This window comes from Lissotriton helveticus, chromosome 3_1 (genome assembly GCF_964261635.1).
Source record: "Lissotriton helveticus chromosome 3_1, aLisHel1.1, whole genome shotgun sequence".
NCBI classification, from domain to species: Eukaryota; Metazoa; Chordata; class Amphibia; order Caudata; family Salamandridae; genus Lissotriton; species Lissotriton helveticus.
The window spans coordinates 329,036,797-329,055,041 of record NC_136061.1 but is presented as its reverse complement, the minus strand read 5'-3'; the positions used below and the strand labels follow the sequence as shown (position 1 = coordinate 329,055,041).

At 45.1% G+C, this 18,245-nt stretch overlaps 1 protein-coding gene across 1 annotated transcript in view; it reads right to left on the bottom strand.

The window, feature by feature from the left end:
- Window positions 1-18,245, bottom strand: part of ASPA (aspartoacylase) — a 232,071-nt gene that overhangs the window by 50,648 nt on the left and 163,178 nt on the right. Inside the window, exon 5 of the mRNA XM_078679939.1 lies at window positions 14,354-14,463. Coding sequence (XP_078536065.1) covers window positions 14,354-14,463 — 110 coding nt within the window. The remainder of the gene's footprint in view (window positions 1-14,353; window positions 14,464-18,245) is intronic.

Sequence of the window (18,245 nt, the reverse complement as noted above, 5' to 3'; positions counted from 1 at the left end):
TGCAGAGATGGCAGGAAGGTTGACAGAAGTGGAAGAGAGAACAGGAAAGCTAGAAGATGAGGTGACATGTTGGCAGGAGTTCAGAGACGCTCAGAAGAAGACCACAGAAGATCTGCAATGGAAACTCGAGGATTTCGAGAACAGGCAGAGGCGCAATAATATCAGGCTCTTGGGCATCCCAGAGGGGGCAGAGGAGCAGGATCCCAGGTCCTTCGTGATCACACTCTTTAAAGGGGCATTCCCTGAGGTCGAGAAGTGGAATTGGGATGTTGAGATCCAGCGGGCACCCAGGTACCCTCTGACACAAAAGAAATCATAATTCGCCTCTCAGAAAGACAGGCCTAGAGTAATGTTGGTGTTTGTGGGGAACTTTCTTGCCAGGCAGGAGAATATGGATAGAGCCAAACCTCAGGACCGTCGTACTTTTAAAGGAATAACCTTTTTTGCGCGCCCAGATTTCTGTCACGTCACCGTGGAGAGGAGGTGGAGGTTAAGACAGTTGATCGACCCTTTCCAAAAGGTAGGCTGTGAAGCATATCTCCTGTTCCCTGCAAGACTTAAAGTTCTACTGGACGGCCAGACAAGGATGTTTTTTCAGAGGTTACGGCGCAGGTTTTCCTGGATGAGCTGAAGGAAAAAAGGAGTCGGGGAGGCATCCGGCCTGGTGTACAAGGACCTTGATAAATCCAGAATAAGGATCGATGTATAGTACAAGGCATGTCATGTATAGGCATAAAATGTTATTGAATGCGTTTGTTCTGCACTAGTAAGGGTGAAATGCACAGTTTAGAATTTATTGGATTAGGCTAGTATGGAGGGGGAGGGATGCGACTCTCTAGGGGCTAGAAAGCAGTCACACATAGGTCAGGATTGACCTATTTGCCCGTAAGGGGAGGGCGGGGGGAGGGATACAGAGGGAGGGAGTGGGGGGCACAGGACATGGAGGAACGATAAGGGCACAACAGGACAGAGAGATAATGCAGGAAGACCGGATGGTGCAAATAAGAGGAATGAAGGAGGAAACAAACTCAAATAGGGACAGACAAAAGATCTGAGCTGGGACTTGTATTAAACGATAGACAAAAAAACTAAAAAAAACTAAAATAAAAAGTAAATATGAGTACTAGTATTAAGATCTTGACGCTGAATGTATGCGGGCTTATCGATAGGCTGAAAAGGCAAAGGGTTGCACTATTATTGAAAAATTCGCATGCAGATTTTATATGTCTCCAAGAGACTCACATAGAGGGTAATAATCCCTTCTTGCTGGAACAATTAGGGATGCGTTTGTTAGCATATTCAAGACAAGGTGCTAAGACCAGGGGGGTGGCCATTCTAACAAGACTGCCTAATATCAGTGCAAGGAAAAAACTAGAGGATCAATGGGGGAGATGGGCCTTGATTGAATGTTTGATCGGCGAAGAATGGATTACACTTGGCTCGATATATGGTTCAACAGAAGATGACCCAGAACTGTTTAATTTCTTAGATATAGAATTGGCCACAAGGGCATCAAGAATCATTCTAGCAGGGGACTTTAATATTAACGGCGCGTCAGGTCTAGGGTTGGACTCGAAGGGGCAATATCAAGGAAGGAAAAAAAGGGTAAGCAGAGCAATCCGGAATATGGCTGGTAATAATTCACTGGTGGATGCTTGGGGGAAATTGAAACCAGAGGAGGCTGGCTTTACTTACTATTCAGCCCCACATAAAAAATGTGTCCGGTTAGACTATTTTTTTACATCTGGATCGCTGTTAGCTAGTCTACAGGTGGAAAGACTTCCACGCATTGTGTCGGACCACAACCCACTGATCTTAACAATAATGGGTAGTGGGCTCAAGAGACAGGCAAGGTCTTGGACTTTTGAAAGGGAGCTTTTGGTGGATAAGGAATATGTTAATCACATGCACTCATGAATAAAGGGGTTTTGGGATATCAATATGGGGAGCACTACTACAGGGAATGATTGGGACACTTTTAAGGCGGGGTTCTGGGTGAGACACTTAGTTTTAGCTTATCTAAACAAAAAAGAGAGAAGGGTAGGTCAGACCAGCTAAGCACTGCTCTGTTGGAAGCGGAACAGAGGTTAACACAAGCCACCTTAGAGGGGAGCGAGGTTGAACAGCGACTGTTGGAGGTCATGGTGGCCAAAGCAGCAGCAGGGGAATGGATAGCAATAAAAGCGGCCAAAATCTTTACAGTACAGAGGGAGAAGTGTTATGAATATAGTGAAAGGGTGGGTCGAGCCCTAGCAACACGAACGAGACAGAGGGTAGCTAAAGTGGAAATTAAAGAAATTAAAGATAGCAGCGGTAATTTGGTTTCAGATACGGTGGGAATTATGGAGGTTTTCAGGGAATTTTATGCCAAGTTGTATAAGGAAGAGCAGGATAGAGATCAAGAAGAAATCCAGAGATAATTACAGGATATACCTAGCAATGTGATACAGGAGGAAGACAGGGAGCTCTTAGACGCCCAGCTAGGGGCAGAGGAGATTATGGAGGCTATGCTGAATGTACCATCAGGCAAAGCAGCCGGGCCGGACCTGATCCCGGGGGAATTTTATGAAGTCTTCTTCTCGTCTATTAAAGGGGACTTAGTGAAGACAATCAGGGAGGCACAGGCAGGGTCGTCTACTCCTGCTAGCTGGGTAGGGGCGGAAATTATAACAATTCTTAAAAAAGGGAAACCTCCAACGGAGCCAGGGTCATACCGCCCAATAACCCTGATAAATTCTGACCTGAAAAGTTTTTCAAAAGTACAAGATTTTCGAAAGTGATAGGGAATTTGGTTAGTGTAAACCAACATGGGTTCATTCCACATAGGGGCACCACACAGCACGTTAGGAAGATGATAACTTTATTTGATGTACAAGGGGCAGAAGGAAATCCAATGGCAGCTATGTTGCTTGACGCAGAAAAGGCGTTTGATCGTGTATCATGGGAAATTCTCTGGGCCGTATTAAGGAGAGGGGGCTTTGGGGCAGGGTTTGTGAAGGCGATTCAGACGCTGTATAAGGATCCCACTGCTTGCATTAGGGTGAATGCTGGCCGTACTGCTCCCTTTGAATCACTCGTGGAACACGGCAAGGGTGCCCGTGCTCCCCTCTACTCTACCCACTGATATATAAATTAGAGCAAAATAACCAAATTTGACCACTAGATAACAAACTGGGTCCTATTAAAGTCCTCGCGTATGCCGATGATGTCGCGGTCATTACACCTACACCCAAAGATGCTATTAGGGCAATTGAACAGGAGGCTGAGCTGTTTGGTCGGGTGGCTGGTTATGCATTGAATAAAGCCAAGACGCAAATTATAAAAAACACACAGGCAATATGTACAGATTCACGGGTGGTTTCTGCTGGGGTATATTTGCGGGTGAGTATAACAGCAGATCTGGACAGGCTGGTGGAAATGAATATAAGCCCAATAATTAAGAAAGCAAAGAAAGATCTGGATAGGGTGCACAACCTGCATATGTCAATAGTAGGTAGGGTAAATTTTGCTAAAATTAATCTGTTGCCAAAATGTTTATATTTATTTAGAACGATTCCTTTGTTTTTTAATTGCATATGGTTTAGCACAATAGAGCACATGATTAATCGTTTTGTTTGGTCACAGGGTAAAACAAGAAGAGCGATAAGATTTATGTCACTTCCAAGGGACAGGGGGGTTGGGCGTTACCTGATTTAAGATTATATTATTGGGCGGCATCTTTACAGCAAATGACAGGTCTAATGGGGGGAGCAGAGGTGGAAGTAGGGACACATGCGGGATCAACATCTATATACGGTTTTGTCCTAGGGGAGGAGGTTGAGAATGTTTTCTTGAGATATACAGGACCAAACTACTTTAAGAGAACAAGGTTCAAAACAATAGAGGCGGCATATCAGGTTTGGAAGGCATTTAGTAAAAGTTTCGGCCTGGGAAGATTTAATGCATACACTAGGTTATGTAATAATCCTACAATACCGCAAGAGATTTTTGCGGATGCAACATTTAAGGAGTGGGTTCGACTTGGAGTAAAAAAAATGGGAGACATGCTAGGAGCTACAGGAGTACGTCAGTTTTCGGAAATACAACGGGAATATGGCATTAGCTCAAGGAGCTTCTTCAAGTACTTGCAGACGAGAAGTTTCCTAGCTAGCAAAAGAGGAGGATCTCGAGGGTTTGAGGAGAAGGCAATATTACGAATTGTTGAGGGGGGACAAGGGTGTACGATTAAAAGATTGTACGCGGAACTCGTAGCGAACAGAGAAGATGACCTAGAAAAGGTTGAATTAAAATGGATGAATAAATTAGGGGTATCACAGGAGGTGTTTGGAAAATCATTACAGTTAGGTCAGGAGGTTCTTTGTTCAGCAGCACTACAAGCCCAACATTATAAAACACTCTACAAGCTATATTATATGCCAGCTAGAATTGCACAATGGGGGGTACACAGGGGATTACTTGCCCAAGGTGTGACAGTACAGAAGGAGATAAAATGCACATATTTGCTGAGTGCCCGAATCTGTACCCCTTGATAGGAGCTATCGAAGTCTTTTTTGATAGGTCTCTGAACTGTAGAAAAAAACTAACATCGGACGTGATTTTATTAGGAGTAGGGCAGGACTTAGTACAACCACAATTTGAATATTTCTTGTTTGTGGCTATGGCTGTGCTGCGTTTATGTATCGCCTCGGCATGGCGTGATAGGCTCCCACCCACCATGCAGCAATGGATGGCAAGGCTGCTGCAGTGGAAGGGTAGGACTGTGAGGTCATAAGCTGAGAGTAGGGGACAATGTTGGGTATTGGCATGGTGTTCTGTCTTTATCCCTTTCTCTTTGATTGCTTGCTTTGTTTGCTATTTCCCGCTCTTGCAGTCTTTTTTTTTTGTTTTAGTCTTTGTAGCACTCCTTGGCTTTTTTGTTCCTTTATCCGTATTTATTATTGTTTTATTTCTTGCTTTGTATTTAATTTCTGTTTTCTTGCAGTATACAGTAACTGTATGTATATATTATTTCCAACATGTCCGAAAGTATCAAAGTATCCTGTGCAGGGGGGGTGGGGGGAATAAATGTTGTAAAAAATTTTGAATAAAAAGTTTAAAAAAATAAATTTTAAAAATTGATAAACAGGTTTGTGAAGATGCTCCTTTTAAAGTCACTTCTCTTCGTTTTCAGGCTGCATAGAATTGTGGGGTTCACATTGCATGCATACCATCTTTAATGTGCACGGCTCATTTACCTCAAATAGGCTAATTGAGTGTTTGAACAACTTGGTTGATTCACTGACATCTAACATTTAGCAGTTCAGGAAGTTGTAGGCAATCTAAACCAAAGACATGGACTCCCTGCTGAATCTGACAAAGTCTTGCTTAGTTAGATCTCAGGAACCTACTGTTTACTGAAGTCCTGTATTAAAAGAGTCCATGATATTTCTCTCTTGAAGTGCTGTGTAGCTTACATTTAGTCTCCATTTTAGTTTTTCATTTTAACTTAGCATTGTTTCCCGGTGGTGGTTTGCACATGTTTTCCCTCAAGATCACGATGTATTGTTTTATTTTTCTGTGCTCTTACGAGATGACCCTTCTGCTTTAGTCTAATTAAAAAGTTGTTCTGCACCTCGGTGAAAGTGTGATAATCTTGAAGTTTTATTATAAAAACTGCATCCATGCTGGAGCCAGTGAGAGATAAGCATGCTGTTTATTACAAAAACAGTGTCCATGCTGAAGTCGGTGAGATGTTCACTTCCAGCCGGAGTCATGATGAAACGCTGCGTAACCTGTGACTGAGATGCAGTTCAGCTGTCCTCGACCTTTATCCTGAGAAGGGTGATAGCCATGCGAGAAGAAGTGTGCAGGCTTGCACACTTGATACAGGGTGCATTCGTTAACGCACTAAGGCCGGCTTCCTTACATACACTACCAAGGTATGGGGTTGGATCATTCCAATAGGCCTGGCAGATGGGTACTCCCAACATGCTTTCTTTAGCATAGAGATAAAGTAATAGATATGAGTAATCTTAGTAAAATTATGAACAATTAACAAGGTTGATTTGTTTGTGTTTTTCACCATTCTAATAATGGTTATAACAAAGATGTGTCTCATCGTTTTCATAATCGCAGTTCATGTTATATTTACAAAGATTAGAGCTTTTCAATGAAAATTGGAAAATGCATTATCATATCTTTTCTTTGTGACACTGTGGGCATGCAAAAGTGACAAAGAAAAAGGGTAGATCTGTTTTCAAAAATTCCTTGAGAATTTTAGAATCTTATTAGAGGTTACTGACAACATCTATAACTCTGTACATTTTTGGACTTTTGATGCAGTACTGTGAGCTAGCTAAACGGACCAACATTCACTGATTAACTAAGACGACTCAGTATCAGTATTATGAACTTTTGTTGTTCTACATACACAGTCTGTTGGACATGGCCTTCTTAGGGGAACATCCTCAAAACTTTTTTTGTATTCCTAGTCTTCCCCTACCCTCTGTTCATGACCCTAAAACTCGGGGCAGTTCCCACTGTATCGGGAAGGTATGACCACCCACCCTACAAAGGTTAGGAGTGCGGTGGTCACGCGTTTAGGTTAAGTGTCATACCCAGGAGTGTCCTATGAAATGGTACGTCATATTCCCAGGGCAGGTACGGCATTGGCGAATAGGGGGATGTGCCACTCACCATGCTCCACGGGACTCACCTACCCAGTAAATCTCCTGCACAGGTCGGCGTCTCCACAGGTGAGCCAACCAGGAGGGTGCCTCCCCTACTGCCGGAGCAGCCCTAGGGTATATCCCGAGGGCTGAAGGGCCCGGGTGGGGGCAGGAGCATGACCGCTGCCTGAATAGGAAAGAGCCCCTAGGTGGGGTCACCCTACCTCAGGGTAAGTTCCCCTCTATGTGACACCTCCTGAGAGGTCTGGTCGGATAGTGGTGGTCGGCCCTGCGCCTGTGATGTTTCTAGGCCCCCACCACCAGCCTGCCAAGACGGGATGGTATTGACATTGGCACCAAGGAACTGTTTAGCATGAATCCGGACCTGCATGGTCAGACGGATAGTGCATGGACACCTTGGGAGTCCTGGGGACCCGGGCCGCTGACCTGCACTGTACAGGAGAGTGAAAAAGTGCACAACCTTCCAACACATTTAAGGAAGCGTGATGCAGGCAAAATGTTTATAAACGTAGATCAGGCTCACCTACAATCCCCCAGCCTGCTACTACATGCCGGTGTGCACACCTGCACAGACTGTGCATTTAAACATGTGTCCAACCTGCCGCAGCAGGTCTCTGAGAGCGCCCTTGAGCACATACTCCACTGGCTGTTAACAAACAAAATCAAGCTGGAGGGGGGCCTTTCACCTCCACTCGTATGGAAGTTGAAGGGCTGGGCAGAAACCCAGGGGTGTCGGCTGCCCAGGTAGTACGGAGGACCCATGAGGATTCCCCTACCGAGGAGGCTTGCTCTTCCCTAAAAGTTAGCAAAGGGATTAGGACGCCTGTATTTCAAGCTGCAAGAATGGATTGCAGAGACACAGATTCATAATGTTTCCTATCTATGGATTCGCTGGGCCAAACCTATTCTAATGGTAATGGTGGACTTAGCATATCTTGCGTGGAAATGTTGCATAGAGACATAAACTCTTTGTGTGCCATAGTGATTGGTGCCGATCAACATCGGAGGTGGGGGAGCCCATCTAGGCATTCTCCAGCAACAACTATAAGCCATTGGCATGCAATTGAGATAGCTGACATCTTCCATGTGCGGGCCTGGCAGAATATATGGTGGGGGGGCAGAGATTGTGACACCCAATCTCTAGGGCCAGATCACAGCCCCCATAAAGATAGAGATCTGCATTCCGCGGCTCCAGGGCAGACAGGGTTTAGAATTTAGGGGACACATCTGTAGTGCAAAGGAATACCCTTTGAACCTTTCCGCAAGTTCAAAGGACCAATAGGGTATAACTACCCAGTGCCACCCGCTATGCAAAGAGATCCGCTTGTAGGGACACAGGACCAGAGAAACTGGACTAGTGGTTCACATTGCCAGAGGACTGTGTTGTACACATGGAGGATAACTGCCCAAAAAAAGGACCGCGTGCTGCCCTAGGCCGACTAACTGCTGACGTGTGGCACCCTGAAGTGAGCTTCCACACACAAGTTGGCTGTTCTCCTGTTCACTCAGAGGTCTCGGGGACATCAAAGATCTCCTAAAAGGGGCCCACACCAAGTGCCCACATTGCCTACTGAACAGCACAGTGTGAGCTTGGAACTACAGACTCGTGCCTGGAGACCGGACAGCCGAAAGTGCGGAGCTCAAGACATTTCCCGTATCTACGGCAAAGTGGTTCATGTACTGCAGGGACCACAGCATACATAAGCGACTTGTTGATGGTGAGCGGATTCACCGGTTGCGGTATCCAAGGTGACCCGCTTCGTCGACTGTGCTGCATTTTTTTTATGTGTAATGCCGACTGCTTGCTCATTGCGTGCAGTGTCCGTTTCACAGGTTGCGAACCACAGAGGTGGGGGATGCACCCGTTGAAGGGTCTAATACTACATTGTGAAGCACTGCTGAACTTGTACCTGTGTTTGTGTCTGGAATTGTCTGGTGCAACCGACATCAAGGTGTGCTGGACATAGTGCCTCACGTCGAGGGAGGTACGGAATTGCAACTCAAGTTCGTGTAATAGGAATCGTCTTGTGCATCAGACATCAAGGTGTGCCGGACACAGTGCCTCATTCTCACCCTGTCTGGTACGCGTTGATCCAAGTGGTGCCCCGGCAATTAAGGCACCAGGCACAGTGCCTCCTTCTCACGGAAGTACAGAATTGAAACTCTACTTCATGTAACCTGAAGCCTCTGGCGAGACTCATCTCGTGCACGGGACCTGGTGCCTTAATTGCCGGGGCACCACTTGGATCAACGCGTACCAGACAGGGTGATCCCCTGTGTGTTGTTCCCCATTCACTGCTTGTTCCCTTACTGGTCCCATTACAGTGGACCAACTGCCCTCTGTCCAACTGTCCCTTCTGAAGACTTTGTGTTGCCAGATAGGAATGAGGAGAATAGACTAGGCTGGAGGGACATTTCTGAGATGGTTCAGGAGCAGATCAAGGAACTGCATGACCCCCCTGTGCTTCCGGAGTGGATTCAAGACTCCCTCAGTTTACGTCTACCCCTTGATTATGCTTACTGTCTATCCTGACCTGATTTCCTGGGACCCAGATATGGTGTGCAATCAGCCATGAGCTGCTTTGTGTCCGGAGGGAGGGGCTGGTGAAGTACCATCTGGGGTGTCTGGGACAGTGGGGGTGAAATAGAGGGTGGCGGGAGACTTGGAGTCACAGGGTCTGCAGTGTTTTATCTGTTGACCTGCTTGGTATCAGTGGCACCGCACTAGGGTGTCAGCTGCGTATGTGTGTGAAAGTGCCCATACTGATCGGGCTGATACCTGTCGCATTGCATAGCGGTGCAAAGTGAGAGTGAGTGTGGGGGAGTGAACTTCTGTGGAGCGCATGTGCTTCATGACACGTGGTGTTTTCTTTACCAGAAGCACTCTCTCAAGAGTGGGTTTTTGCACGTGGCCTCGTCCCGCACTGCTGCTAAAAGAAATTCTGTACATGAACATATTACTGATATCATTTTAGCCCAGGGTGCACCCTATAGCTCTGTGTAATTGCATGATTAGGATAATGAGCGTGGGTGGGGTGCCAGGGTGTTGACAACGTGGGGTTTAGAATAGGACTTTCGCGATGTGTGCATGTTGTCGAGATCTGATCAACATGAGTGGGCTTAGAACTGCTAGTAATATTGCAAATGTGATTTATGCCCAGAACTCCAGGAGATTCATGTGACATTGTTTAATGTGAGTGTTGAAAATATACAGCATTTCTCAATGTTATTTATGCTGTGCAAAATATTTATTGTGTTCGCTTGCTATGTTCTTGCTTTACACACTGAGGGATGCCTTACTGCTCAGTGCCAAGCTACCTAAGGGTGAACGCAGCTAGTACAGTGTTTGTAATCACCTGCCCTTGAGTGGAGCTGTGCGTTATGGCTGGCTTGGGCAACCCCTCAGCCAACCATACAGTGCTGGTTTCAACAGGATGTATGACGTTATAACGCATACTTTTACTCCGCAGACCATTACAACGCGACTTTTACACCGCATACCGTTACAACGCATAGCGCCTTGGGGCGCTGGATAGTGGTAAGTATAATTTACTATTCTAACTCCAGTCCCCGTGGACCCTAGGGAAGGTGTTGGATAGTAAATTATACTTATTCCCTATCCTAGAGCGCCCCTCAGCGCAATGCGTTGTAATGGTATGCGGAGTAAAAGTCGCGTTGTAATGGTAGTGCGGAGTAAAAAATGCGTTGTAACAGGTGTATACCGTTTCAACACAGTCCTACTTGATTTGTAGGAACCATATAACAGAAGAGGAGTGGGTGGCTTTGATGATACTATAGCTTAGAAATGACTATATGTCCTGGCAGTTTTCACTAACTGTGTTTTGTTGTTCTGGAAGCAAGACTATACTCCATTGCCCCGATTCTTTGGCCTCTGAAGGGCAGCTCAGAGAGTTTTGAACAATTTTATTTTGCTTTTTCTATTTTGACACTCTTCTACATGGTTTTGATAACCCTTCATATACATGCACTCCCCCACCCCCCGCCCGAAGGTACTGAGAGCCAATGCCGCATAATTGATTGTGGCGCTAAATTTTTGCCTTTTTCATGCAAAATATGGAATTTAGTTTTTCAACTTCTTCAACTGAAAGAAATCAGCAGAAATGTTAGATACTCCGCAAGACTTGACTTCTCAGTCAAGGGGATTTGCAGACGAGGGTATGGGAATTGGTCTTGCCAAAAAAACATATTTTTTTCTAAATGATTTAAATCAGAAAATATTATTCCTTCTCCCAGTTATTGTATACGTGACTGGAGCACTGTTGCAGATTTTGCCTGAAGACTAGGAGTCATTTTCAAGACCTCATTGGTCCCCTGGTCCATATTCAACATTGTGAACTGTGAGTCATCTCTTGTTCCCATGGCCCAAGAGTCTCTTGGCCTATTCATCCCATCACTCCATCTCCCTTTATAGTAAGTAAGTAAGTACAGACTATTGATCGAAAAGGAATTTAACCAAAATGTTTTATCAGAATGTATTTTTGTAATGGTTTTAACTAATCAAAAACAATAACATTTTACTTACTTACTCACTCCATCTCTCTTTATAGACTGTTGATGACAATATGGAAGAGAAGGGTCCTATTTCTGTGAGTACTTCTCTTTACTCCTGCTTATTTTGGCCTCTACTTCTGTGTCAGTTGGACGTGGCTATGGAATTCATTTTTCCATCTCATCCATGTCCCACAGGGTTTAGTCTCTATGGGTCCTATTACAAGTTCCCTGTTATCTCCATGAGGAGATATTGGGGCTGTAATTAATGATAATGTGTGGTATCACCTTATGAGATAAAAGAGATTACAAGCTATTTCCCCCAGAATGGATAACATTATGTTAGGCAATAACATTGGGTCTATTTTTGCATGTCTCTGCACCCCCATGAATAATAACTGAACTGAATCTGCAAACATTTACCACCTGCTTGGAGCAGATGATAAATGTTGCAGAGATTTTTTCTTTTGCTCCTGGTGTGTTTAAGGGGGCATGCAATGATCAGAGGGTATGATAATTATTTCTTCAGCTAGGAAGAGCTTCTTCTGCTCCCTCAATATGGAAGGATGCGGGTGGACAGGGACGGGACTCACAAGCTGACTGCAGCTCCAGCAGCTACACAGATTACTCTGGGGCTGATGCCTCCAGGCCTGTAATTAACAAGTCTGGAGTTTGAGAACATGATAATTTGGGCCAATAGACACCCGAAATCTTTTAATATCCTGGAGCTGTATCCCTCCCAGGGGATACCTCTGTAGGCACCTCGTGATGTGGCTGTATCTTGGAGGTCTTGCTTGTAGTTCTTGTTTCAAGATTAGGAGAGAAGGACTTCTGCATCAGGGATCAGCAAGAGATCTTGAAGTGTTGTGCATCAGTACAACTGTCCTATGATTCTCCTATTTCATGTCCATCAATGGCAGTACATCTCCAATCTGTGACATTGACCAGGTTAACAGAGGCACCACCAGATTAGATTATATAGATTTGTGGAATACCATGATCCATAATTCTCCTGGTAACACACATGTCAGCTTTGACAATAGAATGAACTGAGGCTCCCATCCATGTTGATGGCTGTATTTATGCTTTTTATCAGACACATTCCTGTTTCATTCCATACCCTCTTTCATAGAAAACCCTTTCATTCTATCATTGTCTCAGGAGAGTGTGTTTTGCCTCCTTTAACCCAGTGCCTCTATCCCAGCAGCAGGATATCTATTCCCATTTCATAGAATTGTTGCACCGCGGACATTGATTCGGCTCGTGGTGCTGTGCGCTTCTTCCTCACGGGCAGTGATGCAGCCCGCAGTGCCTCCCTCTTTTCTTCGGGTACATTGCGGTACTGCATGGTGGCCTCCTGTTGCTGTTTTGGCATCGTGGGTGTGTCCCGCTGTGACTGCTCTCTTTTTGCGTCGGGCACGCCACCTACCTACACGGCGGCCTGTTATCTAACAATTTGCATGACAGGAATGCCGCAGCTCCGGTTTTGGAGCTGCGGTTTCTTATTTTCACATGTTGGGGCAAAATATTCTTACCTTCCTTTTACTGGATATATATTTCTTTCTTCATGTCTTCTTGGGGCCATCTTGCTTTCCCATTATTCCATGGTCTTATTCCCAGAAGGCCTTCGGAAATATCTGCTCTACCAATTCAAGATGGCTACCATCCTATTCCATCCACTACCCTTTTCCTTATCCAAGATGGTGGTCACTTACTTCCTGTTTGGTCACTCCCTGTTCCTGTTTTGTCACTTCCTGTTCCTGTTTGGTCACTTCCTGTTCATGGGTATTTAAAAGGCTGGATCTTTCATTTCCTTGTGTTACAACACTCTTCACTCCTGCTGGTGTGTCCTCGCTCCTGTTGGTATCCTGTGCCCCTGCATGGTGTAACCGTGATTCCTGTGGCATACCTTGTGCCTGATTTGGCCTGCTATTGGGGTTCGGATTCCTGGCCTTCATTTTCTCCTTCTGGAGGTTTCTTTCCTTCCTCTTAATTCCTGGAGTTCCCACTTCCACCATAGGTTGTCCCTACTGGGTTATTCCCTCTTGGGACTCCATTTGGAGGGCACGGTCTGCTTTGGCTATATCATTGTCAGTGGCATCATGGTTACCATAAAGGGTGGTCGTCCTTACCCTGGGCAGACCAGACCCTCAAGAACCGAAGTCGAGAAACTCTCCACCATGCCAGATCCAGTAAGAACATCACAAGTCTTGACAAGAATGCCCATTGGTGTTTGATATGTGTTTTGAATGGGTGGCAGATTTCAGCAATTGCAAGATAGTTTCTTGGATAGTGGAGGAAACAAAGGCAGCCTACTTCACCAATTCCTAGACGTTGCATTTTTGTCACAACAAACATAGCTCATGCTAAAGCTCATGTACATATGATCCAAATGGTTACGTGAAGATCCACTAGGAGAGTAGCAGTTTCCTGAGAGAAAATTCAGTTAATCTTTTCATTAGTCATCGGCAGAGCTGCTACTTAACAAATACATTCTCTAATTCCCTAATTTTCCAATGAATTGCAGCATCAGGGTGCTGTTGAAAGATAATACTCTATTTCTGATTGAAATAAAAACCTGGGTTTTTCTCAGGGTTTCTCTATCTTTACCTGTGGTTAACGTTGTTTGGTATGCCATCAATGAGTACGGCTTGTGGGAAATAAGAATAGTAGGGTAATGGAATATTTAATTGCTGATAGGCTCCGTTACCCAGAGTCCTACTTCTCCACTGCACAGTCCCTATGCCCGCCACGCCCTGAGTGGTCTTATCAGTTTGTGCAGAGAGCATACCTGAAAGAGTAGCCGTCAGGGTGAGAATCGTCCTAGTTTTAAAACTCCTACGAAGGATATATATTTTTTTAAAACAATACTGAACTACACATGGATTTTTGCAACGACACATCTCCAAGTGTAAGAACTGCAATCAGAAAAGCAGGACTTTGAGTAATAAAGAGTACAATTAAATAATTGGGTACATTACTGCAATCTGTTCTTTTCTTCTGAGAAAATGTATAAAACATATGTATTGTAACCTGATTGGTCGTTTTTCAGTCAATAAGGGAACTCCCAAGGCAAAAAAAATCGAGATAAGCATAATTAGGCTGCAATTTCACAAGTATCAAAACAGCTCCTCTAAACAGTCACACATATTGTATGCAGAATAATCATGCTATACCTGAACATTTTGGTGGATAATAGCAGTAATTTCACCATCATCATTCCTAGGATAATAGATCTTCTCTGATATTTTGTAAACTTCAATATCACAAGAGGGGAATTCTTTTCCTAAAAGGGGAGATTAATTGAAAATTATGAATAATGAACAGTCATAATGCTATAAATAAATTGGTCATTCTGTAAACTCACAAAACTGAATTAAAAATCTCAGTATATAGTGTATATGTGTATCATACATCATTCAAATGTGAGAGCCAATCGTTTATCAAGCATTTAACCATAGTTGGGTGTTGCTGTTGTTTTTGACTTTTTTTATTTGTGCCATTCTTTATTTCATCATCATCATAATAACTATATGTGAATCTCCAGGATCATAAAAGTACAGACAAAACATGAAATCCTCATTTTATTATATAGATGACTATAACCAAAGATCAAAGGCCGGTAGTGCATAGTTTGTTTACATTTTGCCCTAAAGTAATGCATAACAAAGTTCCTTGGAAAAAGGCTCTGAAATTAGACAATTTCAAAATCCGATAGTTTATGCAATACAAAGATGAATCAATTGATAAGCTAGATGGCTATTGAAGATTCTGAAAACACTGCTAACCCTCCCGTAATACATTTTTTCGTTGAATTTTGACATAGATGTTAAAAAAACAATATCGTCACTTGTAAATACAGATTCATAAATAAGGGGGTTCCACTTAAAACCCTAAAATTGTAAATGCAAGAGAAATTTGTTAACATCGAATATGGAAACAAGTACAAACGTACAGCTTTGGGCTGCAACTTGTATTTAAACAAATTCAAAGATTAAAAGGACAAGACGGAGGTCCTCATCCTAGGTTCCACCCCCTCTGCTTGGTGGCCGACCGCACTGGGAGCAGCTCCAACACCCACGAACCACGCACGCAACCTAGGATTCATCCTCGACTCCTCCCTGTCCATGTCGAAGCGGGTCAACACCATCTCCTTTTCCTGCTACAACACCCTCCACATGCTTCGCAGGATCTACAAGTTGATCCCAACCAAAACAAGAAGAACAGTGACCCAAGCCCTCGTCAGCAGCAGGCTAGACTAGAGCAATGCACTCTACACAGGATTCCCGTCCAAACACCTGCGACGACTACAACGCATTCAGAACGCCTAAGCCCGACTGATCCTCAATGTCCCCCGCCGCAGCCAAATCTCCCACCACCTCAGAGACCTGTACTGGCTCCCCATCAACAAGAGGATCACCTTAAAACTCCTCACCCACGCACACAAAGCACTCTACAACACTGGACCAGCATACCTGAACAACAGACTCAACTTCTACACCCCACCAGCTCTGCTCTGCCAGCCTCGCCCTGGCCGCCGTCCCGCACATCTAACTAACAACCTCCGGCGGCAGATCCTTCTCCTTCCTCCTTCCTCGCTGCAAAAACCTGGAACACCCTCCCCACCCATCTAGGGTGGGGAGGACACAGGACCTGCTCACCTTCAGAAGGCTCCTCAAGACCTAGCAGTAGCAGCACCCCCCCCCCTCAGCACCTTGAGACCCTCATGGGTAAGTAGTGCGCTTTACAAATTCACTGATTGATTGATTGAAAAGCAGCAACATAAAAACTAGCATTTGACGAATTAGCCTAATTTCATTCTAGCACAATAGCTTAATTATTTAAGAGGTGCCGCTCCTGTTTTCAGAATATACAAAGAACAATAAAGTACAAGAACATATGTCCTGCTTGGAATCCGAAATTTCGATATTCACAGACTATTAAGCGTATACCGTACACTTCGGGAGGCATAGCGAGAAGCAAATTAGACCATAGAAAGATCTACTAAAAATCAGCGATGAACTCTTTTAGTAACAACAAATTCGCTGCAACCTGTTAAAAAAAGTGAGAGCAATCTAGCAGAGGGTTCCCTACTTCCGGACGCATAATTAATGTGAGATGTCAAATTACACACCATTCTCATGTAGTACCGAAATACACCAGCTGTTCGCTAGCTTGGATGCACTTATTTCTTTAGTATGTAATCTACCCTCTCTGCACCTTGTTCGAAGTGAATACATGCATTGTAGGCTCAGAGGAAACTGAGGATGAACATGGTGTGGGTGTCAAAATATGAAGCTGGAGTGACAGTGTGTACAACACAAAACCTGCAAACACCAAGATACAGATTTAAGCTTAACTTCCATGCCTGCCATGAATGTAAAAAATCAAGGGGTATATTCACAAGAATGTGTGATAACTCCCGCAATAGTAGTGTAACGCAACTTTCAACATTGCAGCCTATTGCGGTAAAATAACCCTGTGTCAACGAGGAATTCACAACAAGGCGGTAGCATGCGACAGTCATCAGATAACGCGCCAAAGATCAGCATGAACATGCGAAACGTCAACGCAACAAAACACATGCGAGGAGGCCAATCACGGTACAAAAATCTGAGAAAACCAGCCACAGGCCGGCTAATCTCACACGTTTGGTGGGAAAATGCACTATAAAAGAAAGAGAGACAAAAAACATAAAATTCACACTGCCTAGCACCATGGATGCACCAGGACTGAGTGCAGAGGACAAGCCGAACCCCACAAACCCCATGGAGGATCAGCAAGGAACCTTGTGCTCGGGGAAGGAAAGAGGAAGAGGAAGACGGGCTTCAGTCCACAGGAAGACTGGACCATCGTCACAGAGGTCATAGGACACAACTGTTTGGCACCTTCACTGCGGCACTGGCAACCCAAACTGAAATATGGCAGGCCATCGTCAACAACGTCAATGCAGTTGGAGTGGTGAGGAGGACACCAGAGGAGGTCAAGAGGCACTGGCATGAAGTGCACAGCCAAACCAAGGAGAAGCTCCCCGCCAACAAGGAGGCAGCAAGGGTAACTGGAGGTGGGAGTCCTGCGACACAGGAGGTGACTGATGAGCTGGAGGAAATGGTGGCCACAGTCAGCAGTGTGGAGACGGTGGCAGGAATTGGGGCCCTGGTCACAGCACAATACGACCTGACCCAACAGCGACACTGTGAGTAACGACCAGAGACGGGGGGCGGGCGGAGATGGGCACAATGGCACACATGCACAAATATGTGTTGCACACTGCACTCCCACAATGATCGTGGAACATGTCACTGAGAGCCTTGACACACTGCAGCCGACATAGAAACGCCAAGTAGGCCCCCGTACACAATGTGCACAAAGGGGCCCCCTCCAGATCACCAACATCATAATGCAGCACACAACAGCAATGACGACAATGAGGTACAAAGTGCAAAACCAGCACCATTGTACATGACTCACAACAGGTCCCATATGTGCGTAGTAAGTGTCCACTCATATCTGGCATTGCCTGACACTGTGTGATGATAAAGCATGGGTACTACCACACATCCGTCATGTAGTCGAACAAATACAGTGACTGCCATCAAATAGCCAGCTACACCATAACAACCACAATGTACATTGGCATGCAGTCAGAACGTATACGTCTGCAAATCTCCAACATACATGCACGACTCTGTAACCCTGCATCTCCCCTTTCAAATTGCAGAGGGAGAAACAACACCTCCTGCAGAGCAGACCAGACACATCTTCAGTGACGATGAAGAGGACACCCTGGTCATCTGCATCGACACACTCCAACGGATCATAGATAGCCTCCGCACCCCATCCCCGGAAGCAGGGCAGGCCAGCTGCCCTGAGGTGAGCCCACTACCTGCACAGACCACACTGCAGGAAACACACACCACCACAGCTGTCTCCCAGCACCCCCGACCAATTCAAGGATTTCCAACTACGTATGTAGAGTTGCCAGGTGGAGTTGGCTGACCAGCTGCGGGTGGGTTTTGAACTCGTGGCAGCCAAACTCGATGCCATACGTGGGTGTCTGAGTCCCAT